The 26,915-nt window shown below is 34.7% G+C and overlaps 1 protein-coding gene across 4 annotated transcripts in view; it reads left to right on the top strand.

The window, feature by feature from the left end:
• Positions 1 to 26,915, top strand: part of BTBD8 (BTB domain containing 8) — a 124,563-nt gene that overhangs the window by 88,248 nt on the left and 9,400 nt on the right. For 2 of the 4 annotated variants that reach the window (XM_040470969.1, XM_040470971.1), the window contains exons 10-18: positions 7,544 to 7,726; positions 8,428 to 8,565; positions 9,458 to 9,587; positions 12,008 to 12,069; positions 16,071 to 16,782; positions 17,277 to 17,361; positions 18,227 to 18,366; positions 20,683 to 23,001; positions 24,289 to 25,153. In XM_040470969.1, the coding sequence (XP_040326903.1) occupies positions 7,544 to 7,726; positions 8,428 to 8,565; positions 9,458 to 9,587; positions 12,008 to 12,069; positions 16,071 to 16,782; positions 17,277 to 17,361; positions 18,227 to 18,366; positions 20,683 to 23,001; positions 24,289 to 24,755 (4,236 nt within the window). In that variant the 3' untranslated portion in view covers positions 24,756 to 25,153. Of the gene's footprint in view, positions 1 to 7,543; positions 7,727 to 8,427; positions 8,566 to 9,457; positions 9,588 to 12,007; positions 12,070 to 16,070; positions 16,783 to 17,276; positions 17,362 to 18,226; positions 18,367 to 20,682; positions 23,002 to 24,288; positions 25,154 to 26,915 lie in introns of those variants that run through there. The other 2 variants (XM_040470973.1, XM_040470972.1) reach the window with 2 other exon arrangements.

The raw sequence follows: 26,915 nt of genomic DNA on the forward strand, positions 1-26,915 counted from the left end.
CTGGTAGCCTCAGCCTTAGAGCAGTGCCTGGCTCATATTAGCAACTCAGTATATATTTTCAAATAGGTAAATAAATGAAAGAATAAGTATAAGTTAAAATTCAGGTGTGTACATGGGATCATAGAGGTTAAAACAATTGATTCTGATTAGAAGGATGAGAGAAGTAATTTGAGATGAACCTGAAGCTAGAGGAAAAGTTCAGAATAAAACAAGTACATTAGGATATTCCTGACAGACTGTTAAATTGTGACCAGAGACCTGGAGACAGACAGTTCCAATATTCTGCTATAACTGGAATGAGAAGAGGTAAGTCTGGGGAGAGGCTAAGGCCAGATTGGGAGGGATCTTAACTGAATGTCTTGTTAAGAAGTTTGATTTTGGGGGGCACTGGGTGGCTTAATTGGTTAGTTAAGCATCCAACTTCGGCTCAGGTCATGATCTCACAGTTTCTCAGTTCAAGCCCTGCATGGGGCTCTCTTCTGTCAGTGCAGAGCCCATTTCAGATCCTCTGTCCCCCTCTCCTTCTACCCCTCCCCCGCTCACGTGAACACTCTCTCTCAGAAATAAACATTAAAAAAAAGGTTTGATTTTTTAGTAAGTGGTAAGTATGTGAGTTTAATTGAAGAATAAGCCCTTCATATGATGCCTCTCCCTCTGTTAACAATATTTTGATTTTATAACTCTAATCAGGTCTTTGTAAGCTTTGTGAATATTTGTTTTTTACTTTTAAGACAGATGAAAAGATGACATCAGAGCAGCTGAACATGCAGTTTAATTGAAATTTTGAAATTATGTCTTTCTTTTTTTAGGTTTTTGTTTTTATTTATTTTGAGAGAGAGAGTACAAGTGGGAAAAGGGAAGAGAGAGAGAGGGAGAGACAGAATCACAGGAAGGCTCTGCACCACCAGCACCGAGCCCAATGCAGAGCTCGAACCCACAAACTGTGAGATCATGACCTGAGCCAAAATTGGAGCCACCCAGGTGCCCCTGAAATTATATCTTTCTTTGTGAATAGTCAGGCTTTCAGAAACAGTAACTTAATATATTTTTCATATTTTATTATATAAATAAAGTATATTTCGCTTTTGATTAAAAAAATCGGATATTTTTTAGTGGTGCTGGGAAAACTGGACAACTACATGCAAAAGAATGAAACTGGACCACTTGCTAACACTATATACAAAAATAAACTCAAAATGGATTATAGACCTAAATGTGGAACCTTAAAAATGTTAACCATTTTTAACCATAAAAATTACCATTTCCTAAATGGTAACCATAAAAATCCTAGAAGAAAACATAGGCAAATAATATCCCTGACATGGCCATAGCAACATTTTTCTAGATATATCTCCTCAGGCAAGGAAAACAAAAGCAAAAATAAATTGGGATTAAATCAAAATAAAAGGGGTTTGCACAGTGAGGGAAAGCATCAAGAAAACAAAAAGGCAACCTACTGAATGGAAGAAGGTATTTGCAAATGATACATCCAGTAAGGGGTTAATATCCAAAACACATGAAGAATTTATATAGTTTAATACTAAAAAAAAAAAAATCCAATTAAAAATGGGGAGAAGACCTGAATAGACATTTTTTCCAAAGCGTATACACAGATGGCCAACAATACATGAAAAGATGCTCAATATCACTAATTACGAGGGAAGCGCAAATCAAAACCACAATGAGAGACCATCTCAGACCAGTCAGAATAGTTATCAAAAAGACAAGAAATAACAAGTGTTGGAGAGGATATTCAGAAAAAGGAACCCTCATGCACTGTTGGTGGGAATGCAAACTGGTGCAGCCACTGTGGAAAACAGTATGGAGGTTCCTCAAAAGATTAAAAATAGAATTACCATATGGTCCAGTAATCCCACCACTGGGTATTTACCTAAAGAAGATGAGAACACTAATTCAAAAAGATACATGCACCTCTGTGTTTATTGCTACATTATTTATTAGAGCCAAGATATGGAAGCAACCTAAGTGTCTACTGATAGACAAACGGATGAGGAAGATGTACACACACAGAGAGGAGTATTATACAGCCATAAAAAGGATGAAATATTACCATTTGTGACAATATGAATGGACCTGGAGGATATTATGCTAAGTGAAATAAGTCATACTGCAAAAAACAAATACCATATGAATTCACTTATATGTGAAATCTGAACAAACAAATGCATAAACAAAAAGCAGAATCAAACCTATAAATACAGAAAACAAACTGGGGGGTTGCTAGAAGAAAGGGGTGGGAGGATGGGAACAATGGGTGAAAGGAAGTGGTGGGTACAAACTTCCAGTTATGGAAAGAATAAGTCACAAGAATAAAAGGCCCAGCATAGGGAGTGTAGTCAATGGTATCGTAATAGCACTGTATGTTGACAGATGGTAGCTACACTTGCAGTAAGCACAACATATGTTGTACACCTGAAACTAGTGTAACATTATGTGTCAACTAAAAAATTTTTTAAGAAAATTTTTTAATTGTTTCAAATTAAAATTTGAAATATGTTATCCAAAAAGTGAAAGAGCAGCAGTCTTCTTAGTTTTCTTTAGTTCTAATTCAGCTCAACTGCATGTGCCATGGTGGGCACTTAACTGCATCAGTGACATGCCCAACACTGTCATATACGAAGGGAGATAAGAAAGTGCTACATTGAACTATATTTGGAGGATTTTCTTGGTCTGTTATTAATGTGAGGGTATTTGAGGTTTTTTTCCCTTTCTGGGTCTATGCAGCAGTTCAGTAAAATGTGGCTGCTCCCTCCTACCACGTACAACCTTTACTTTTGGTTAGAAGAGAAAGCAGGGTGAAGGCATGAGTACAAGAGAGAAAGGTGTTAGAAAAGTTATAATTTTATAATGTAATTACTTGAACTGTTTCAAAACATTAAATTTTTCTGTGCCAAAATGTTTAAGCCCTTATAAAAGCAAATTATGAAGAGTTTTTAAATGGAGGGAAGTTAAAACAAAAGTAGGGATGGTCAGTAGGGTAAAACAAAGTTGTATATATTATGCTATTTAGTCCTAAGGTCAAAGGATAGCTTAAGACCTATTTGATCAACACAATATCATAAGGATTAAGAAATAATATGACTCACAGTATTTATTCAATATATGGTATTATCCAGGAAGCTGGCTGGAAGAATTTTCAGTTGGATCTATACTTCATATCCTGGTATGCAAGGGATACATTCCAAATAGATCAAAGGTTTGGATGTGGGGGGAAAAAGCCGTTAAAATATTACAGTACACCCTGGGAGAATTATAACCTTGACAGGAGAGTGGAGATATAAAATTCAGAAGGCTTAAAAAATTGATTACATAAAAACACAACATTTTATGTAGTAAAAACAACCAAGCAAAGTCAAAAGACAAATGACAGTTTATATCATACTTTTGGCTCTAGTTTTCCTAATATAGAGGATTCTCACAAGTTGATTTAAAAATATAGGACAAAATTAGATGGTTCACAAAGACAATACAGATACTTCTTAATTTGATGAATTAATCCTCAACTTCATTTAAGAGAAATGGACATGAAAATGACAGTATCAAACCATTTTCTATCTTTTAGAATGAAACGAAAAAGGGAATGTGTACTAGGTTAGTAAGGATGTAGGGAAGAAGTACTTTTATTCATTCTTGGGAAGGGTATAAATTAGCACATCTGTTGCTGTGTTTTTCAAACTTTTTTAACTAACCAACCGAGAGTGAGAATTTTCTTTTACATTGTAACCCAGTACACTCACACATAGAAAACTAAAACAAGTTTCACAAAAGAATGCTTACCATTATTACATGATGTACTAATATTTCCTGTTTTTCTCTTTTCTCTGTTTTTTTGTTTTGTTTTCTAATGCTGATTGTAAGCCACTAAAAATATTTCTGTTGGTTGCTAGGAGAGAAATCCACAGTTTGGAAAACAGTCCTTCATTGAATATATACTGGTGATGTTTAGGATACTTCTGGTGCCCTACCTCATATCCTCTTGGCCAATGTGTGAACGCCAACCATTGCTGCAGCATACAGCTTCATAGGCATGCAGTCTGACAGCATTTTCCGTCAGCCACATCACACTTATTTCTCATTTCTTGTCTTAAGGCTTCACTATCACTCCACACAGGGTACCTATGACTCAGCAATTCTGATACCTGTGCAAACGTGGAAGTAGAAGGAAGTTAACACCTCAGGGGACAAGCCTTGACTAAGGGGAGATTAGAGCCAGTGGTTATGTTTCCCTGTTTTGTCCCTTGGGCAGAATAATTCAAGGTGCATTCTTTGTGGCTCTTCAGAGGGTCCCCAGCAAGACTGAGCCCCACTTGCCTGTAATAGTGAATACTATATCAGTGCTTCTCAAACTTTAATATATATACAAAACATTTCAGGATCTTGGTTAAATGCAGATTCTAATTCAGTAAGTCAGAGGTGGAGCTTGAGAGTCTATGTTTCTAACAAGCTCCAATGGATGCTGATGCTGTGGGTCACACTGAGTAGCAAGAAGCTAGAAAACATATCCTTCCATTGGCTTTTCTGCCTTCCCTGTTTTGCTCTCATTATGCCTCAGATTCTCTTGGGATCACATCCCAAAATAAACTGTCTGCATACAAGCCTATTTCTCAGGCTCAGGATTTAGGCAGAACCCAGGTTAAGACAAGTAGTATTGACCCAGCAATTCTGTTTCTGGGAGTTTATCCTATAGATATGTTCACACACACACACACACACACACACACACACACACACACACGTATGAAATATTATTTACAAGATCTTTCATTACAGCATTGTAACAGCAAAAATTTGGAAACAATGTAAACATAAGTAGAGGATTAAATGACTTACCCATATTGTGGGCTATTATATAGCTATTAAAACAATAACAAGGCTCTTTATATTCTGATAAAAATATTTAAGATGTATGCTAAGTGTAAAGGACAAGATACTGAGAATTATTCACATTAATGCTTCCATTTGAGTAAAATAAAGGTTATTGCATATATTTTTTGTTTGTGTATGTATAAAATAACTCTAGAAAGATATACAAAATTATATTTTTTTTAAGTGTATTTACTTAGTGCAGGAGGGGCAGAGAGAGGGAGGGAGGGAGAGAGAATCCCAAGCTGGCTCTGCACTGTCAGTGCAAAGCCTGATGTGGGGCTCAAACTCATGAAGCATGAGATCATGACCTGAGCTGAAACCAAGAGTCAGATGCTTAACCGACTTAGCCACCTAGGGGACCCCAGAAAATAAATAATATTGGTTTGGAAGAGAGAAAATGAGTAGCTTGGGGACAAGAAAGGGAAGGAGACTTTTCTTAGTACTGCCATTTATATGTTGTTGAAATTTGAAGAATATGTTAACTATTGGATTACAATTTTATGTGTTTTGTCTAGAAATGCATTATTATGTTTTCTTCCTTCTTTGAGCTTCAACCTTCTTTGAACTCTAACATTTAATGTTATATATTCAGATCAGTATGGAATAAGATTACATACCACCTATGTTATCATTTAGTCCATATTTTAGTAGGTTCCAATCTAAATTATAACTATACTTTATATCTATATTTTAAGAAAATTATTGTCATATCACATAACATGTGTAATAAGCACTTTGTAGATATCTACCAAGTTTATTTGAATATCCTACATTTGTCTTCACCACCAGAACAATCATTAGAGTAGAACAAATCGGGCTTAGTGCCTAAAAGCACAGTTACTCAGGATGTCGTCAGAGGGGAAAAGGGTGATGGTACCCCCCCAAAAGAATTATAGCATTGCATGATTTTTTTTACTCTAATAAAGCAAGGGAAACATATAATACATTTTTTAAAAATTCTTGGTTAAGCGGCGGGGGGGGTGGCATGCATGGGTGGCTCAGTCAGTTAAGCACCTGACTCTTGATTTCAGTTCCTGAGACTGAGCCCCCTCATTGGGGGCTGTTGGGATTCTGTCTCTCCTTTTTTCTCTCTTCCCCTCCCCACTCACACTTGTGCAAACATGCTCTCTCCACCTCTCAAAATAAACATTCAAAATAGAAAATGTTAAAAATTTTGTTCAAGGATTAAACAATTTAGGAATTCACATATGGATTCTCACTCTCTGATGATGCTAAGAGATGAACAAATATTTCAGGGTCTACTATGACCCAATTCTGTACTAGGCCCTGGGATGCAATGGTGTGCCAAAATAGACATGGTTTCATGCTCAGTAAACATACAGCCCAGTGAGAAAGATGGATATTAATCCAGTAGTTATGTTTATGATAGAATAATTAGAAATGAATTAAGTACTCTAAAAAAAGGGACAGGTTCTCTGGTGGCATGTATAAAAGAAATCTAATATAGGGATAGAGATCAGGGTCAGATAGAGTTTGAGTTGAGATCTGAAACATAGAGAGGGTGTGCAAAGTTTACATCATGCAGCCTATGTTAAGGATGTCAGTCCATCACTTCCAGATTTATCAGTTGTCTATTGCTCTATAACAAACTACCCTAAAACGAAGGGGCTTAAAACTACAATTTATTATTTCTCATCATTTTGTGGGTTGACTGGGTAATTTTTCTGATTGTTTCCTGAGTTCCATCCTGCAGCTGCCTTCACCTGGTGGCTCAGTTGGAGCTTGGGTTCCCACTCCATGTGGTCTTCCTTACCCAGCTTCTTCATGGCCTTGTGATCCCAGAATTGCAAGTTGCAGGGCTTTTTGAGACCTTGGCTCTGGAACTTGCACAGTACCGATATTTGCGCAAGCAAGTGAAAAGTGCCTAGGTTCAAGGGGTGAGTAAATAAATTCTACCTCTTGATGGATGGAGCTAGAAAGAACTGGTGGCCATGTTTTTCAGTCTACTACAATCCATCAGGTAACTCTTTACACATCAAACAGTTATTTACTAAGCATTGTTTTAAGAACTAGAAGCCAAATATGATAATTTATATGTTGCCATTTTTTCTTTTTCATTGGAGCACATGGTATTTGTGAATTATCATTCCACTTTCCATAGAGATCAGTATTGTGAATATTTTTTTCCTGTGGAATAAAAATGAATCATCATTAAGTGAATAAAATATAAAGAGTTTTACCTAATTAGAGTGGAGGAAGAAAATCACTGGAGAATATAAGCAATTTTTAGACTTTCTAGATTTGTAATAAAGAGCATGTATTTTATAGTCAGGAAAGAATTAAGGTTATGTCAGTGTAGCTGTACAGTTATGAATGATATCCATAAGCACAAAAACTAATTCAGTAGGGAAAATCTCAGAGAGGTCAAGTTTTTCTTTGTAGTTCTATTATAGCTCTTCTCTCAGGTTTCTTTTAGCTATCTTTTAGAGATGATTTGTTCCCAGTTCAAAATTTGCCTTTTTGGATAATTCAGAATGAGGAAATAAAAAAATATTATATGTCATGACAAAGATATTAGCAACCTGGAATTTTGTTTTTTTGCAGCAAACATCATAAGAAAACAAAAGTATTTGATTTGTTTAAAAAGTTATTTTATAAATAGTAACTTTTTTCCCAATATTTTTTAAATTATAAGAATGATAAGAATGCTGCTTTTCTTCTGATGGAAAGTGACAGGCTAATCATCAGTTTACCCAGAGTGAAGTGGACAGAAGTAGCCCTGACTATGGCATCTCGGCTGCAAGAAGAATGTATTGCATTTATTATAGAAAACTTCTCCAAGATCATTCACAGTGAAAATTTTTCTCTTCTCTTACAGGTACTATGTCTAAAAGTATTTCCTATATTTAGCCCATCTTTGTGTTCTGATTATAGTTATGTAAGAGTTTTTAAATGCAGGTTGCCTTTGATTAAATTAGTGTGACTTAAATAAATTGCATAACAGATGGCATGCTTGCATAGGATTTACAGCAGTGGTGGACAGGATTTTTGGCTTACAAGATAGTGAGGCAGTAAGGGGACAGGTTTGAATGCACTGGTAAGACGTAATGTAACTCTGGCCAGCAATAGCCCTCAATCAGCATAAGCCATATTTTAGAAATCAGTCATTAATGTATTGTTTTGTCAGTAATACCATTACAGTCCATGCAAAATTCTGTCTTATTGGGGACCCACTTGCTCTAAATTTAGTTATTGAATAAAGAACTTTGATTATTTATTTCTAATTCTGTTTTTAGGACTATTTTGGTTTCTAGGAACTGTGTGTGTGTGTGTGTGTGTGTGTGTGTGTGTGTGTGTCTTTTTTTTAAAGGAAAGATTTTTATAATGCTTATTATTATAATTACATAATTGTTATATATATTATAAAACATAATTATTATATTATTATCAGAGGAAATAAGATTTCTGGCTGACTTCCAATGGTCAGTTATGATGAATGTTTTGTTGTTAAGCCAGACTTTCACATTTCTTACACATTTTACATGTATTCCTATTAAATATAATTTCTGTGTTTTGTAGTCACAAGCAATGAGCAGCACAGCTGATCTGTTGGACAAAATTTTAAAAGCAATTGAAGAAAACATTACCACTGAGAATAGCTGCTCTCTTCTTATGGCTCTCGACACGTTACTGAACTCTGACAGTACAAAGGAAATGGTATTGAAAGTGATGGAATTCATTTAAATGATATATTTGAATTGCTTTAAGTTTTTAAAATATATGCACATGTTAAATGTTGTAGCATTCATTAAAACTTGGTGATGGGTGGTTGGTTATAGTCCCTAATTTTGTGTCTGTTGGAATTTTTCCTAAATAAAAATTTAATTGCATTTACCTCCAAGAAGATTTACTATAAAAGTTCAGAATTTGGCAGTTTGACTTGCTAATTATAAACATAGTTTGGTGCTTAACAATATTAATTCGTACGGCGTAACTCTGGTATTTCTCCCATGTTACTATATTAGATTTCTTAAATGTAAAACTTACTGAAAATTTTAAGTAATTTTTTAGAATTTTTAATAATCAGTGTCTTTTATTTTCAGAATATGTCAATTCCTTTTTGCCTTCAGGAAAAAAAATATTTAAAATTGGATTGACTAGGAAAATAGGAAAAAGCAAAATGAAAATATTTGTTTTTAAATGCAATTAATCAATGATAATAGTAAGCTTATTGCAAATTATTAACCTTTTGTTTTTGTTCAACAAGAATGATAAAAAAAATTTTATCATATTTATTACTATTGGATAGAGTATTTGACCTTGTAATGTCATAGTTGATTTGAAAAGGCTGTAGAAGGTATTCATGTAAAGGCCATTGGTGTTTTAAAATAATGTTTGTTTGAAAGGATAAGGTTTAGCTTCATGTTCAGTATAAAATTCTGTTTTTGAAGAGTAAGCCTTCATAAATAACATGAACCCGACGATTTTAAAAATCTAAGTGATGACATCATTGATCTAGCTTAGGAGTAAGTAGATTCGGAAAGGAATAATGACTGGTTGCTATGACAATGTGGCTCTCACCAGCTGCTGATTTGTTGCTTGAACACAGGGTTTTACGTGCAAGATCCAGGCTCTGCGTGATAAGCTGTGGATCTTCCTGGTTCAGTCTTTCTATGCTGTTCGTCATACAGAAAGCTGGAAGCTGATGAGCACAGATGATCAACAGAAAATCCAAGCAGGTATGGTAGCCTTGAGATTTCTTATTCTTATATTATGATCTTTGTAACAAGAGATATCTTGAGGGGATTCTAGTAAGTAGTAGGATTAACATTGTTTGCTTCTGTTCAGTAATAGCTTGCTAATTGAAACTAGTGATAGTATGTTTAGGCAGTTTTAACAAATCATGCTTTGCTGTTCTTAGAAGATGACTCATTTCCTTTATATGTGTATGTATATATATGTATGTATATATGTCAGTTTTTAATCCTATTCTGTATTCTGTATTAGCAGCAGTGTTCCAGCCAAATTTGCTCAAAAGCATTCTTATAAAGAGATTAGAAGTATAGGAAAATGTAATTCACATAGAACATATTACCAGACATACTTTCTCTTTCTTTTTAAATATATTTTGCCATAAAGCTTTTCCGTCTTTTGCGTAAGGTATCATTTCTTGTGGTTTTGTATAAATTAGATGGCTTTATTTCACAATTGATTGGTTCAGTGATATGGTGTGTGCTATTGCGGAGTGTCCCTCAGGAGCCGCACAGTAGTCTCTGACATTTAATAGGTACCATTTGAAACGTTAGCATTAAACAAAAGATGTATATTGCTCAGAATATGTTTGTTTCAAAAATACTAAGAAACAATTTTGAGGGTGTGGAACTAAAAATGGCTTCATGACTATTTTTGGGTTAAAGCAGGTGCCTTAGAAAAAATATTTGCAGATTCAGCAAGTATACTTTTAAAAACATTTTAAGAAACTGTATTTTAGGAAGTGAACATTTTTGTACTATAAAACATGAAAGCCATATGTGATATATTCTTGATAGTGCATAGATATGTTAAATTCTTTAATGGAATAGTCAGAATATGATTTGCTCTGTCTTGCATTATGAGCATAACATGATAGTGTAGCTAGATGTGATCTCAAGAGCACTTTTCAAAGAAATTCCAACAAAATCATGAAACAACGAAAATCTCAAGGTCTTCAGGAATTTGAAATTTTTTCCTTGTGACTATTTGTGTAGTGATTTTTAGATAACAGTTTATTTTTACTACAAAATGTATTCAATGTGAAGAAATAAGATCAGCATTCCATGAGTAGGTGTCATTCAACTCTTTTCTGATTGGTAGTAAACTTTGTTTTTCTTCATTTTAAAGAATTTCATAGTTAAGTTGGGCCTTAAATAATGTTCTTTTTCTTAATTCTACAAAGTGATAATGATAAATACATGCAAATACATACATAAACATACACATATGTAAAACAAAATGTTATTGGTAATTGTATAAATTGTCAAAAAGAACTTTTCAATCTATTCTATCAATGTAATAATTTTTTTTTTTTTAATCTTCAGCATGTTGAATGGATAGTTACTGCATTAGGAAACCCCATATAAAGGGGTAGTTCTAGGTTGTCTTTTGTTATAACATTTCTTATATTTTAATTGAGTTACTGACCTTTGGGAGAAACCTTATATTAATTTCTTTTTGTATAGGACTGTGCAGAGTCATCTGCTTACTACAGATCAGTTCTTATAATACCATTTATAGGATCCTGCTTTGTCTTATACCACAGATCCTATGGAACACAAATAGAAGATGCATGGTAGTGTTGCAAATAATTTAATATATTTCTCATCAGCTATTTTAATAGCACATAAATTTTGGAGATTATATATATTTTTTCAAACTACATTTTCAAACCCTATAACCTTCAAAAGAAAGAAATACATTAGCTGAACTATATTTATAGCTCTCGTCCCATTATTTCTGTATATTTTCCTGACGTCATTCAAATTCTTATTTGCAGAACATAAACATAAGTTCCCCAATAACTCCCGTATAATAATCTACAAAATAAATTTTTATGTAATTCTAAAAAGGATGATATGGGTTTGAGGATTCTTTCTTGTTTTATTTTCAACAGAACCTTATTTTTTCCCCTTCTCTTTTTTTCTTCCTTATGATATACCTGCAAAACCAGGAAAAATTTGTACTTAATTTCAACAGAGTATTTTTACATTTTTTAGGATGGACATTTTCTCATATTTAATGTTTTTTAAAATACCACATTTGCCACAACCTGTAATTTTTTGTAAATTTGTAAAACTAAATGAAACCAATTATCTCTAAAATTTCACAGCTTGAGAAAATTCCTTTTTTTTATAAATGTATGAAATCCTGTCATGAGATTTTACATTTCTTTTTTTTACATTTCTTATTAATTTTAATAACATAAACTCAATGCAGACCAGAAAATAAGATTGAAAATAGGGTTCTTTAAAAAAAAAGTTCTAAAATATAATATGGAATTATTTATGTGTACTAGTTTGTTTTTAAGCCTGTTTTAAGTTACTTTCATTAAAATGTAACCTTTTTCTATTTTTATGGTAATAATAGTGTTTCCTATAAAAATAAATTGTTGTTTTTCCTACAGCTGCATTTGACAAAGGTGATGATCGAAGACTTGGCAAAAAGCCTGTTTTCAGTAGCTCTCAGGTAAACTTTAAAAATTTTATAGGTCCAAATGAAAAAAGATACTAAATAATTTAAATTGTATTAATTTATATTTCATTGATTTTTAAAATGTATTTTTCATAATTATAGTTGTTTCTTGATGAAAATAATTTTGACTTTTTAATCAAGTGAATATTCTATATATTTTTAAATTATGTGAATTTTTGATGTCCAGCTGGCATAGAAAGTGAAATTTTTTTTTCAATATATGAAATTTATTGTCAAATTGGTTTACATACAGCACCCAGTGCTCATCCCAAAAGGTGCCCTCCTCAGTACCCGTCACCCACCCTCCCCTCCCTCCCACCCCCCATCAACCCTCAGTTTGTTCTCAGTTTTTAAGAGTCTCTTATGCTTTGGCTCTCTCCCACTCTAACCTCTTTTTTTTCTTTTTTCCTTCCCCTCCCCCATGGGTTTCTGTTAAGTTTCTCAGGATCCACATAAGAGTGAAAACATATGGTATCTGTCTTAGAAAGTGAAATATTGTCTGTCTTTTTTATTTCCTTGAAAACCTTTTTTGGCAACTAACATATTGGAGCTATTCCAATAGATCAGAAATTGTCTAAAATTCTAGACCTAATTCAATGTCTAATTTTCTAATTAACCTACTTCTTACAAAAGATTTTAGTTGTCCCACTTTTCTCTATACTAAGATTTTAATTCACATAATACATTTTTGGTGTGAAAAAAAGGCACTTAGTATCAAGAGTATAGTTGTGTTTTACTTTAAAAGTTACTTGCTATATTTTTATGAGGTATCTAAAGTAGTCAAACTCCTAGAAATAGGGAGTAGAAGAGTGGTTGCCAGGGGCTTGGGGGTATAAGGAAAAGGGCAGTTTTTCAGTGGGTATAGAATTTTAGTTCTACAAGATGAGAAAGTTCTAGAGATTTGTTGTTAATATTACTGTGCTTTCCACTTAAAAATGGTTAAGATGCATTTGTTATACACCAATGTTGAAACATTTTTCTTTCCCTAAGCACCAAACACTGCTAGACTCCCCCTTGACCATTCTTAAGTATATTATAGAGTTCCATAGAACATACTTTAGGAAGTGTTACCTTAGGACATTTTTCTCTATGTACTAGTTCCCTGCTATCCCCAGTGGGTGGGTGGGTGGTTTCGTTGGTTTTTTAGGCCCCCAAAGAATTAGCCTACCTGCTTTGCTTTCTCCTGTTCTACTGACTATTACCAACTAGGCTATCGCTCTTTCCTTGTCTTATAGTAAAATAGAACAAAGTCTCATTATTCTTCCTTACCATCGTGACTTTTAGGTTGTCCAAGGATTTATACTGTTAACCACAGTGGGAAGGAAACAGGGTAATATGTTTCCTTAAAAAGGGCAGTGGTATACTGAAATGGGTGCTGGGCATAGAATAAGAGTTAAAATCTTGACTTCACATTTATTATCTCTGCCATATCTGAGTCTTAGTTTGCTTGTCTGTAAAATGGAATAATAAAACCTAGCAGAGTTATTGTGAAAAATAAGTGAAATAATTTATGTGCAATTATTTGGTATGTAGTAGATGCTCAATAAGTGTGGAATGAATAAATGTGTTTTCCAAAAAGAGGTGAATTCTTCTGGGATAGGAGAAAAGTTAATGAGATGAGACAAAGAGAAAGGTTTAAGAAGAGTGCTGGTACCAGAATACTTAAGGTAATGATGTCTGGAATTTACTTCAAAATAGAATGGTAGTAGTTATATATGAAACAAAATTGGCCAAGAGCTGATTATTGTTAAAGTTGGGTAATAGGTACGTGGGGATTCATAATACTATTCTATTTTCTTTTGATTGTGTGTAACCTTTACTATAATAAAAATTTAAACAAAAAGAATAGTACTGGAACCAAAAGGGAGGATTGCCTTCTTTTTCTCACTTTTGTCAATAGCATGTGGTGACCTTTCCAGTTGGCCATTTGTATACAATAAATCTATGTAAATTTTGCAGATGTAAGTTAGAGAATGCCTAGGTGTGTATATACTCTGAATCCTCATCATGCTATACTATGTTAATATGAAGTTTCTAAAAGAGTGTGGTTACCCCATGTACTACATAGATCTCACCCATAACATGGTGCTTTAAAATAGATAGATTTAACAGTATAGTAAATTAAGTAGGGTCAGTTTCAAGGGTGAGAAGTCTAAAATCAGAAGTCTACCTAGTGTTAGGTATTAAAAATAGAGGTGGCTCTTTTCTGCCCATAGGTCCTGTCCCCATGCTTTAACAAAAACACCTTTTTGCACCAAAAAAAAAAAACAAATAAAAATAGAGAAAGGTTATTTTTTGAGCTAAGATTTGATCAAGAAAACAAAAACTAAGGACCAAATATTTGAACTTTATAAATATTACACAGAATCTTAGAATACTACACTGAATAGGACCAGTCTCCAACCCTTTCTAGAATTAAATATTAATAATATGAGGCTCAATGATGTTAATGACTTCTTAAATATCCTAAGTCAGTTACAGGTAAAGCTATGACAAGAATCCAATGATTCTTTTATTAGTACTACACCTAACTTTTCCCTAAACTTAGTCAGGTGATTTATTGTGTGTGTGTGTGTGTGTATTTACATACATACATACATACATGTATGTATATGTTATCTTTATCTTGGACACATTTGGAATAGTTAGTCCTTGAACTGTATATCAATATATGCTCAGATTTAACAACATGCTTCACATTTTTAAAAAATGTTTATTTGTTTTGAGAGAGAGAGAGAGAGAGTGCGCATGCAGGCGGGGGCGAGGGAGAGGGAGAGACCGAGAATCAGAAGCAGATTCTGCACTGTCTGCGCAGAGCCCACTGCACAGGGCTTAAGCCCACGAACCATGAAATCATGACCTGAACTGAAAGCAGGAGATGGATGCTTAACCAACCGAGCCACCCAAGCACCCCTAACAACATGCATCACTTTTTTCTGAGTATTCAGTATGTTATGGACATAGTGCTAAGGGATACAAAGATGAAGACAACACAGGCTCTTCCTCAGACCTGTGCAATTTCATACAGCTTTTCAAGGCGGGGGAGGGCATATTTAATAAAGAGTAGCAACTATAATCTTAAAATTTTATTTCCAGTTCCTACCAATTTTTTAAATGTTGTTATTCCTTCCATAGCAAGGTTGATTCTAACCAAAATGATGTAGGTGCCTTGTCTTCAGTGTTTTCATTGTCTTGCTATTTTCCTCTTTATACCTACTTCACCTGTCTTTAGGACCCCTTTTCCTCCACTTTGTCCATATAGCCAGAGCTGCATTACTATCTTGTTTCTTCCAAAAGCCAAACTTTTCATATATACTGTCTTGTTTCCCAGGGGCTTCCAAACCCCAACCCCCCAAAGATTAAGTCTTTAGTGATAAAATTTCTGGCATTTGGGATAGGATTGAAGAGTTTTTTGTGAAAACCTTTATCATGGCCCTCAAATTATACCATATAGATGACTGCCAGCTTAAAGCAGTTAATCATGAACTCAAGTCCTACTTCGGTCCTTATCAGCATTTGACCTTGGTAAATCACATACCTGCCTTAATCCCCAATTTCCTGTCTAAGAAACGGAGTTAACAACAGGAGCTCTCTCACAGGAGTGTTGTAAGTATTAAGTGAGATGACCTATGAAAGGATTTTAGCATACAGCCTGGAAGTGGACCCTCAAAAAATGTTGGACATTGTTATCATTGACCAAAGGCATCGTGACACCTTTCGGTATTAATCTCTACTATAGTATAACTTCACAAAGTTAAATGGTATGCCTTTTTAAAATAACATTGCCTTTTAATTTTTTATGCTGTATTTCAGATTTGATTAAGGTAATGTGACCAAAGACACATTCAAATGATCAAAGATAATTCAAATTTTGAACTGTCTTATATCATAATGTGATTTTTACTTTTTTCTCTTTGAAAAACTGGCTTATTGAAACAAAGTATTATAAGTCAAAGACATCAGTCAAGTTATAAAGTATTTTTTCTTCTTTGTAGCAAAGGAGACAAGCTTCTGACTCTGATGTTATAAATAACAAATCGTGGAGAGGAAATACCAAGAAGGAGTGTTGGAGTTATCCCTCTACTAAGCAAAAGATGAAATCTGATGGATTAGGAGCATCTGGACATTCATCAAGTTCTAACAGAAATACTATAAATAAAACTTTGAAGCATGATGATTTAAAGGAAAAGGGTGGTACAAAAACAGCATCCAAGGTTACAAAAGAACTTAAAACTGGGGGGAAAAATGTTTCTGGAAAACCCAAAGCTATAATAAAGTCTCAAACAGAAAACGGTGATAATGCAAAGTCAGCAAACATGTCGCCTAGACAAGCTGTGGAAAGATCAGCAGCAGTGGCAGCAAATGGACAGAAAAATTCATTAAATGGGAAAGGAGTAAGAAATCAGGAAGGGCACATTACTGGCGCCAGACCCAAGGTACTCACTGGAAACTTAAATGCGCAAGCCAAAGCAAAGCCTCTGAAGAAAGTGACAGGAAAGGATTCTCCATGCCTCAGCATCACAGGGCCCTCCAGCAGATCTACAAATTCAAGTATGGAATTATTGATTTCCACTGAATGTCTGGATGAACCAAAAGAAAATGAATCAGTAGGAGAAGAGAAGCCTTCTAGTGAGAAACTGTCCTGTTGTGAATCTCCAGGACAGACCATGAAAAACAGTGTGGAAAGTATCAAAACTTCAACTGTAGGTGGGTTTTAGTACCCTCACTTTTTTTTTTTTTAATTTTTTTTTCAACGTTTATTTATTTTTGGGACAGAGAGAGACAGAGCATGAACGGGGGAGGGGCAGAGAGAGACGGAGACACAGAATCAGAAACAGGCTCCAGGCTCTGAGCCATCAGCCCAGAGCCTGACGCGGGGCTCGAACTCACGGAGCGCGAGATCGTGACCTGGCTGAAGTCGGACGCTTAACCGACTGCGCCACCCAGGCGCCCCAGTACCCTCACTTTTAATAGCTCCTGACAGTTAAAGTTCCTACAAAAAATGATTCTGTGTTTGGATGTTTATTTAGTTTGAAATGCCAAAAAGCATTTATTTATGTGTGTTCATGCAAACTGAGAGAAACCATACTTCATCCCACATTAACATTTAATTTTGGATATAGTGTCTGACCACTGAATTTATGCATGACTTTTACATATTCAGTTCTCTGTTTCATGACTCACTGTTTCTTAATTTACAGCAGTAAAATCTCGACCTGTTTCAAAAGTTACCAATGGAACTTCAAATAAAAAAAGCATTCACGAAGAAACTAGTATAAATAACAGGTAAGTCTCCCTTCATTATTTTACCTATACGTTAGCTTTTTCTAAGTTAATTGTATACTGACTTCTAGCTAAATATTTTAAAAATATCTTTTCGGGGCACTTGGGTGGCTCAGTCAGTTAAGCATCTGACTCTTGATTTTACTCAGGTCATTATCTCAAGGTCCATGAGTTCAAGCCCCTCATTGGGATCTGCACTGCCAGATTGTCTCTCTCCCTCTCTCTCTGCCCCTCCCGTGCTCACACACTGTCTCTAAAAATAAATAAATAAACATTAAAAATATTTTTGAAATATATCTTTTCTTTTTTGTTAGAAAATTTAATGTATTTATACAATGATATTTTAAAACTATTTCTTAAAAGGAAATAGTATATTTACACAGAATGACTATGGATGCAAAATGATAGATTACATTTGTGGCACTTGATTATGCATTGCTTTATCATACTTGACCCACAAGCTTATGAACTTAAAGACTTATGAACATATGATTTTTCGATTTTTAGAACAAAAGATATATTTTTTAATTTGAGAAAAAATATATTTCATATATGGGTCTTTTGAAAGTTCATGTGTTGGGGGCATCTGTGTGGCTCAGTCAGTTAAGCATCCAACTCTTGATTTTGGCTCAGGTCATGACCTCACAGTTCATGGGTTGCAGCCCTGCATCAGGCTCTGCACTAACAGTGCAAAACAAACCCTGCTTGAGATTCTCTCTCTCTTTCTCTGTCTCTCTGCCCTTCCCCTGCTCATGAGCTATCTCTCTCTCAAAATAAATACATCAACTTAAAAAAATAATAAAATAAAAAATAAAAGTTCATGTGTTGGAATCTGAGTGCAATACTGAATGCAAATCATTTTTCTTAGTGCACTAAAGAAGGTCACTAACAAAGGATATAGTGATCCAGTACCACAGGCAATTTTAAAGAAAAGAGGAAATGGCAGTGGATGTACTACAGCTCAACAGAGAATAAAAAATGCCTCATCTAATCTTGCTAAAACTCAAGGTAAAGCTGAAATAGTCCTGGGTATTACTTCTGTGTTTAAATTGAATAAGCAGAACTCTGATTTGGAACTTTCACAACAAATAAACAAAATATAAGATAGTTTCACTCATTTTATATTTGTGTCATACTATAAAGATGAGATTTTACACTTTACTTTTTGACAAGTATTTTGGTATTACCAGGGTGTGGGTTTGGTTTTTATTGTCTTTTATGAGAAATAATTAAGGGAGTCACTGGTTTATCTGTATTTTTGGTCCTTTTATATATTATGCCCAGGTTTCTTCAGTTTCATTGTTAACTGTAGGAATTCCATGTGCAAAACAGGCACTAATAAGCCCTTTAAATAGTAATGGTACAGTCTTGAAAGCTGTGATATGTAGGGAAGAAGAATTTTCCCTCCTGTTACCTATTGTTTTGCTATGTTCTAAGAAAGAAAGGATACTGATCAGACTGTATGATTTGCTAAGCTAATAACTGATTTTAAAAATTAATTTGTTTTGGGGTGCCTTGGTGGCTCAGTTGGTTGAGCACCCTGCTCTTGATATCAACTTAGGTCATGATCTCGGGGTTGTGAGTACAAGCCCTGCACTGGGCTCTGCGGTGGGCATGAAACCTAGTTTAAAAAAAAAAAATTAAGGGACGCCTGGGTGGCTCAGTCGGTTAAACGTCCGACTTCAGCTCAGGTCATGATCTCGCGGTCCGTGAGTTCGAGCCCCGCGTCGGGCTCTGTGCTGACAGCTCCGAGCCTGGAGCCTGTTTCAGATTCTGTGTCTCCCTCTCTCTCTGACCCTCCCTCATTCATGCTCTGTCTCTCTCTGTCTCAAAAATAAATAAACATTAAAAGAAAATTAATTTGCTTTATGTATTAAGCACTCATGTAGATAAGAGCTTGTAAAAGCCTAAAAACAATTTTGAGCTAGATAATTAATACTGAAAGTAAATTTAAAAATAAACTGGAGATGGGAATGCAAGCTGGTGCAGCCACTCTGGAAAGCAGTATGGAGGTTCCTCAAAAAACTAAAAGTAGAACTACCCTACGACCCAGCAATTGCACTACTAGGCATTTATCCATGGGATACGGGTGTGCTATTTCGAAGGGACACATGCACCCCCATGTTTATAGCAGCACTATCAACAATAGCCAAAGTATGGAAAGAGCCCAAATGTCCATCAGTGGATGGATAGATAAAGAAAAAGAATGAAATCTTGCTGTTTGCAACTACGTGGATGGAACTGGAGGGTATTACGCTAAGTGAAATTAGAGAAAGATGAAAATCATAATGACTTCACTCATATGAGGACTTTAAGAGACAAAACAGATGAACATAAGAGAAGGGAAACAAAAATAATATAAAAATAGGGAGGGGGACAAAACAGAAGAGACTCATAAATATGGAGAACAAACTAAGGGTTACAGGAGGGATTCTGGGCAGGGGGTGGGCTAAATGGGTAAAGGGCACTAAGGAATCTACTCCTGAAATCATTGTTGCACTATATGCTAACTAATTTGGATGTAAATTTAAAAAAATAAAAAATAAAATAAATAAATAAATAAATAAAAATGCATTTGAGCTGCCTAAATAAATAAATAAATAAATAAATAAATAAATAAACAAACTGGAGAAAAATTATTCATGTTCTAGTAATAACTAAAAATTACACATTTAAAAAGATTTGGCAGTTCTGTTTGGTAGATTTAAATGTTGAAAATGTCATCACTAGGACTTAACCAGTGTAAACAAATGGATCTCCAAATTAACCCTTTCTCTCCAGTTACCAATTTTAGTTGCCACTGCACAGCTAAGTTGTTAACCCAAATGATCTATAATAATCACAATCTTGCTATGAGAAGTAAATTAATTTTGTGTTTGATGGAAAAAACTGCAGTAATTTAAACATTTCTATTTTATATTTAGCTTGATTCTTCTTTCAGCTGTGTGGAACACAAGTCTTTTTTTCCCCAAAAAACTTCAAGGGGAAGACCCTTCCTGCTCTTTTAATATAAGAAAATCAAGTTTTTCCACTCTTATATATTTATGCAAGTCCAGTTCTGACATGAGGATCAAGGCTCTTGAGGAAGAGAGATCCTATTTAAATAATTTTGCTAAGAGGCTGGACTATTCCTCCCGTATTTGTAATAAAAAATATTTTATTTTTTATTTTATCATGTTACTCCTAATCTTTTATTGTCCATTGTCATAGATATTTCATCATTTCATTGTTAATTTTATTTTTTCTAAAGTAATTTAAAAACAAGTATTGCATTTTATTCACAAGTTGGAAGTGTATTATATATTTTTAATTTTTTTTTCTTAGGATCTCAAGGAGAGTCACCAACTTCAGTAAAATCTTCAGTCTCTTCAAGGCAGTCTGATGAAAATGTGACAAAATTGGACCACAGTACAACTACAGATAAACAAACACCTAAGAAAAAAATTGTCAAGCAAGGACACACACCTTTGCCTAAGGTTAATGCAAAAATAGTGGCAATGCCTAAAAACTTAAATCAGTCTAAGAAAGGTGAAGCTTTGAATAATAAAGATGCAAAACTGAAAATGCTTCCTGGACAGATTACATTGAAAACCCAGCCTTCTTCTCAAAGACCTTTAAAAAGTGAAACATGTGTTGTCCAAAAAAGCATGCTTCATGATGTACATGATAGTAAAAACAAGGACAATATTTCTGAACAGAAGCCTCAAGAACCGCTAATTAATCTCGCATTAGAAATCAGCAGTACAGAAGCATTCCAGTCATCATGCATACCTGACCCACAAAAGCCATTAAACAATCAAGGGAAAGAGAAATTAGAATGCCAAAGTATTTCAGATTTGGAAAAATCAAAATGTGAACTGGAATCAAAACAGATGTGTTCAGATAAAAGTGAAACAAAATTTTCCAGCAAAGAAACACATCAGCACAAGACAGCTAAAATATATTGTCATTCTGATGGGAGTGATAATGTAGATCCAAAATTTTATAACACCACTGCCCTAAAATCCACGATTTCAGATCCCAGTGTAAACTCCCTGAACTCTCATCCAGTTTGTGATTTAGACTCTGCAGATGCAGAGCAAAGGCATTCAGTATCAGATAGAGAGAAGCAAGAAGTGAGAAAAGATACAAACAAAAAATTAAACATTAAATGTGACAAAGATGTTTTACCGTGTGTTCCTGAAAGGACAAATGGTACCTTAAATTCTGTCCAAGATGACAGGAAATCTAAAATTCTTGTTGAAGAACAGACAGTTCCTAGTCACTTGTCTGATGACTCTGCTATGAGTGAAATCCAACATGCTACAGCAGACTCAGATATTTCCTCCAAGTCTGTTTTGGAACAAATATCAGGAAAAACTTCTCCTAAAGATATGGAAACAACAGAAACTCCAGAGAGCCACGAAACTCCAGAAGTTCCATTCATGAGTCATTGGAATTTGAGTACCAGTGGTATGCATCAGAGAGAGAGTCCTGAATCTGACACTGGCAGTGCTACCACATCCTCTGATGACATAAAGCCCAGATCTGAAGACTATGATGCTGGAGGGTCTCAGGATGATGATGGGTCCAATGACAGAGGTATTTCTAAATGTGGCACAATGCTGTGCCATGATTTTCTTGGGAGAAGTAGCAGTGATACCAGTACTCCTGAAGAATTAAAAATATACGATAGTAACTTAAGAATTGAAGTGAAAATGAAAAAGCAAAGTAGTAATGATCTTTTCCAAATTAATTCAACAAGCGATGATGAGATTCCTAGGAAAAGGCCAGAAATTTGGTCTAGATCTACAGTAGTCTACCCTAGGGAAAAAGAAAATGTTCTACGAGGCAGTGTCCAGTTTGCTCAGGAAGTAGATCAGGTTTCTTCCTCAGCAGATGAAACAGAAGATGAAAGATCCGAAGCTGAAAATGTTGGAGAAAATTTCTCTACATCTAACTCAGCTCCTCAGCAGTTTCAGGGAATAATTAATTTAGCTTTTGAAGATGCAACAGAAAATGAAAGTCACGAGTTTTCTGCAACTAAAAATTTTAAAAGATCCGTTTTACTTTCAGTAGATGAATGTGAAGAACTAGGATCTGATGAAGGGGAAGTCCATACTCCTTTTCAGCCTTCTGTAGATTCTCTGTCACCTTCTGATGTTTTTGATGGCATTTCTCATGAACATCATGGAAGGACCTGCTATTCCAGGTACTCACAAGGAAGTGAAGGTAGTATTTCAGAATGTAAACAAGATAAAGGCAATAGCGTATATAAAAACGAAAGCTCTCTCTTGGGTCGCAGTAGTACTGACTCATTGAGAAGAGATAAACAGAGTACTTCAGCCACAGGAAAAAAGTACACAGTAGATGTCCTGTCCAAAGGAGGTAGACAGCTTCTTCCAGAAGATAGAAAGGTACATTGCAGAAGCAATGTGGATAATGACTTTCAGCAACGCAGCAAACTCTCAGATAGTGATATAAAATCTCAAGAAAGACCATGTCATTTGGAGCTTCATCAAAGAGAACCCAATTCTGACATACCAAAGAACAGCTCTACAAAATTTCTGGACTCCTGTCGGAGTCAACTTCTGCCTCAGGAAGGTCAAGTAAAAGAGAACCATTCTACAGCTACCAAAAGAGCTAATATTGCTTTATCTGCAGGTAATGTACAGAAATAGAAATGCTAAATACATAAGAAAATGAGTTTATAGAATTTTAACTTGGATGTAGCCCTGAGTGTTGTATTTTATTTAGACAGAGTAATTACTTAAGCAACAGATCCAAATTTCAAATGAAAACCTACATTTCTTAATAATATGAAATTAGCTAGTTACTCTTTATTGTTCACTTAAAATCTTAGTGTGGAATTAAGATCTAGTAAAAATTTGATTATTAGAGCTAATCTATTAAGAGATTTTACATGGAAGAATAAAGAGAAAAACTTAGTTTGCTATTATTTAGTTATTTATGTCTAATTTAACATAGAATTCTTGACTATTAGAAATTTTATTATACATTGAATATGATTTATGGACTATGCTAGTATATATCTAAGAGGGCTGTGCAATAATTATAGTAATATGTAACTAAAAGCACTGAACTATTTTAACTGATTAATTATTATAATTTATATACATTTTACAGAGATTAAGACTTTCAGGATCACTATACTTCTAAAAGTTTCAAGTAAAAAGATAAATTTCCTAAAAGAGATTATATTTAGAAGCAATGATAATATATGAAAAAAGCCCAGGCTTATTTCATATGTATAGATGATTTCCTGTCTAGTTGTTTTGTGTGTTTGTCTTCCTTATTATAGTAATTTGAACTAATGACTCACATTTAAAATATGCAATAGTGGCTGACAGAGTAGCTATTATATATCAGAACTAAGAAAAATACTGATCAATAGCCCTTGTTCAGCAAAATCATAACAATAGGGAGGGAACTCTTTAAAGTTGTACTTTTTTGTTTGTCCTTGCTTGCATCCTCCTTTGCATGTGCAATATACAAATAAGGCTTTAGATAAAATGTATTTATTCCCCTTTTGGAACTGACTTACCTTAAAAGTCACCATCAAATGACCATGTCTTTTTTTCTCTTTACGTTTCTATTGTAGTGAATTAGACACATGTGCACATTCTATGTTTATGTTTAAGTAATTTTTGTTGTTTTTTTTGTATCACAAGTTTCAAATTAAAGTATGGAGAATTATTGTTAGTTGCCTATGTTGATTTTGCTGCTAAACATCCTTCAATTGTTTTATTTTTTTTTAATTTAGAAAAAGAAATGCCTCAGTAATCCTGTCAATTTTGTATAAATGTTATTTTTCCCATTCTATGTTTTTTTGGACTATAACTATTATATTGTTTTAATATTGTTCTACAAAATCTGAGGGGTACCAACATGTGCAATTTTTACATTGTATAGTATTATGAATTATTTCAGGATACATAGATGATTGTGACACACTGGCACAAACCTACATGTATGACCATCGGCCTTCAAAAACCCTCTCTCCAATATATGAGATGGATGTAGTAGAAGCATTTGAGCAGAAAATGGAATCAGAAACACATGTTACAGACATGGATTTTGAAGATGATCAGCCCTTTGCAGAACAAGATTGGACACTCTTAAAGCAACTGCTGTCTGAACAGGATTCAAACTTAAATATTACGAATTCTGTTCCTGAAGACTTAAATTTAGCACAGTATCTAATCAATCAGACATTACTTTTAGCACGAGACAGCTCAAAACCTCAGGGTAAAGCACATGTTGACACTTTGAACAGATGGAGTGAACTAACCTCTCCACTTGATTCCTCAGCAAGTATCACCATGGCTAGTTTTTCCTCTGAAGATTGTTCACCCCAAGGGGAATGGACAATTCTAGAACTGGAAACTCAGCATTAAGAGTATTAACACTTTGGAAAATTTTTAACAATGCCCCCCCTTTATTTTTGATGCTTATAGCCTAATAATAATTGCATTAGCCAGAGATAGACTGTCCTTAATAATGAAGGAGTCTTTCTAATTTATTAAGGTAACATAGTTTGTTTATTAATATGATATCACATGTAGAAAAAAAGATGGTTTTCTAAAATTTTTGAGCATGTTTTATTAATTATTAGAGAAATTAGTGGACTTACAACGAGCCCTTCAGTTGTCCTTTCCTAACTGATCATTTGTTCACTTGTTTATAATTCAAGAATTTAAAATGTGAATGCACAAGTAGATCAGTCCATTTACTTTTTGCTCTGCATATGGTAACAGTAATTTAACAATAAAAAACCTATTGTGCTTGTGTTCAATTTATGTAGAGTTAATCAGTGAGTAACATTCAAACTCAGGTTTGTGTGATTGACCCTGACAGGTGAATATTAGAAAAACCCTTCATTTTCCCAACAGTGCAGATCCAGGAAATTGTGAAGTACATGTACCTCAAATTTCAATCACATTGTTACTAAAACCGAGAAATGGAATCCCTTGTAACTCTTTTTGAGGTATATCCAAAAAGAGATATCTGCCCTCGTTCAAAAGATGTGGGAAAACTGTCTATTTGTTTTACCTAGATAGACTTTCTTTATAGTTAATCACTCTTCATTTTCCATTCCACTTAGAGATATTTTGGGACTGTCCCAGCAATAAACGTGCACTAAATATTAATTTTAAAATGGGTACATGAGGGGGACGCCTGCTTGGCTCAGTCAGTTTAGTGTCCGACTCTTGATTTCAGCTCAGGTCATGATCTCACAGTTTGTGAAGCCTTTGTTGGGATCTGTGCATGAGCGAAGAGCCTGCTTGGGATTCTGTCTCTCCCTCTCTGCCCCTCCCCCACTCTGTCTCTCTCTTCTCTCTCAAAATAAATAAACTTAAGGGCACCTGGGTGGCTCAGTTGGTTAAGCGGCCCACTTCGGCTCAGGTCATGATCTTGCGGTCCGTGAGTTCGAGCCCCGTGTCGGGCTCTGTGCTGACGGCTCAGAGCCTGGAGCCTGTTTCAGATTCTGTGTCTCCCTCTCTCTGACCCTCCCCCATTCATGCTCTGTCTCTCTCTGTCTCAAAAATAAATAAACGTTAAAAAAAATTTTTTTTTTAATTTTTTTTTTTAATTTTTTTTTCAACGTTTATTTATTTTTGGGACAGAGAGAGACAGAGCATGAACGGGGAAGGGGCAGAGAGAGAGGGAGACACAGAATCGGAAACAGGCTCCAGGCTCTGAGCCATCAGCCCAGAGCCCGACGCGGGGCTCGAACTCACGGACCGCGAGATCGTGACCTGGCTGAAGTCGGACGCTTAACCGACTGCGCCACCCAGGCGCCCCCCCAAAATTTTTTTTAATAAATAAATAAACTTAAAAAAAAACAGGTACACGAGGCAATTGAGTACTGAGTTAAACTGCATGTGTGTGTATATGGGCACATACACGCATGTATGTTTTCTCCACATGTCTATATATTCTACTTCCTTGATTAGATTGTCTTTCAGTCTGTAATTCTGGTAGCAAGACAAAGATAAAAATATCTTCTACAAAATGGTACTGGAGAATGAACACTTGGATACCTACTTGATATTAGTAGACACTGCCTTTAGGATGATGGAATTTAGTAGAGTTAACTTCTCTCAAAGCTATGTAACTAACTCATAATTTCTCTATAATATGTCAAAAGTAGGAAAAACTTAGTTTTTGTTTCTAATTCCTTTTCTAAATAATGGTTTTCAACAAATTATTAAACATAGAGTGAATGTATTGAATATCAACAATCATATGAATGCACAGTCATTTGTTATTCTTATATAATAACATGATTATGTTAACGTTAGCCACTAACCTGTTATACCATAAATTTGCTATGCCTTTTTAAACTACAAGTTCTGCAGGAGGCACTCATTCATTCCAACAGTCAAGAAATAGGCATTGGTTCTATGCACTGAGGTACAAAGATAAATAGGGTTCGATTCCTGCTCCCCACCCAAAAAAAAGAGAGTTCAGTTTCTAGTGAGGAGAAAAACCATGTAAGAGAAAGGTTAAAATATAGTAGTATTATAAGAACGTTGTATTTTCAAGCTGGATGA

This window comes from Herpailurus yagouaroundi, unplaced genomic scaffold, assembly GCF_014898765.1.
Source record: "Herpailurus yagouaroundi ecotype Mexico unplaced genomic scaffold, PumYag 77, whole genome shotgun sequence".
Taxonomy (NCBI): Eukaryota; Metazoa; Chordata; class Mammalia; order Carnivora; family Felidae; genus Herpailurus; species Herpailurus yagouaroundi.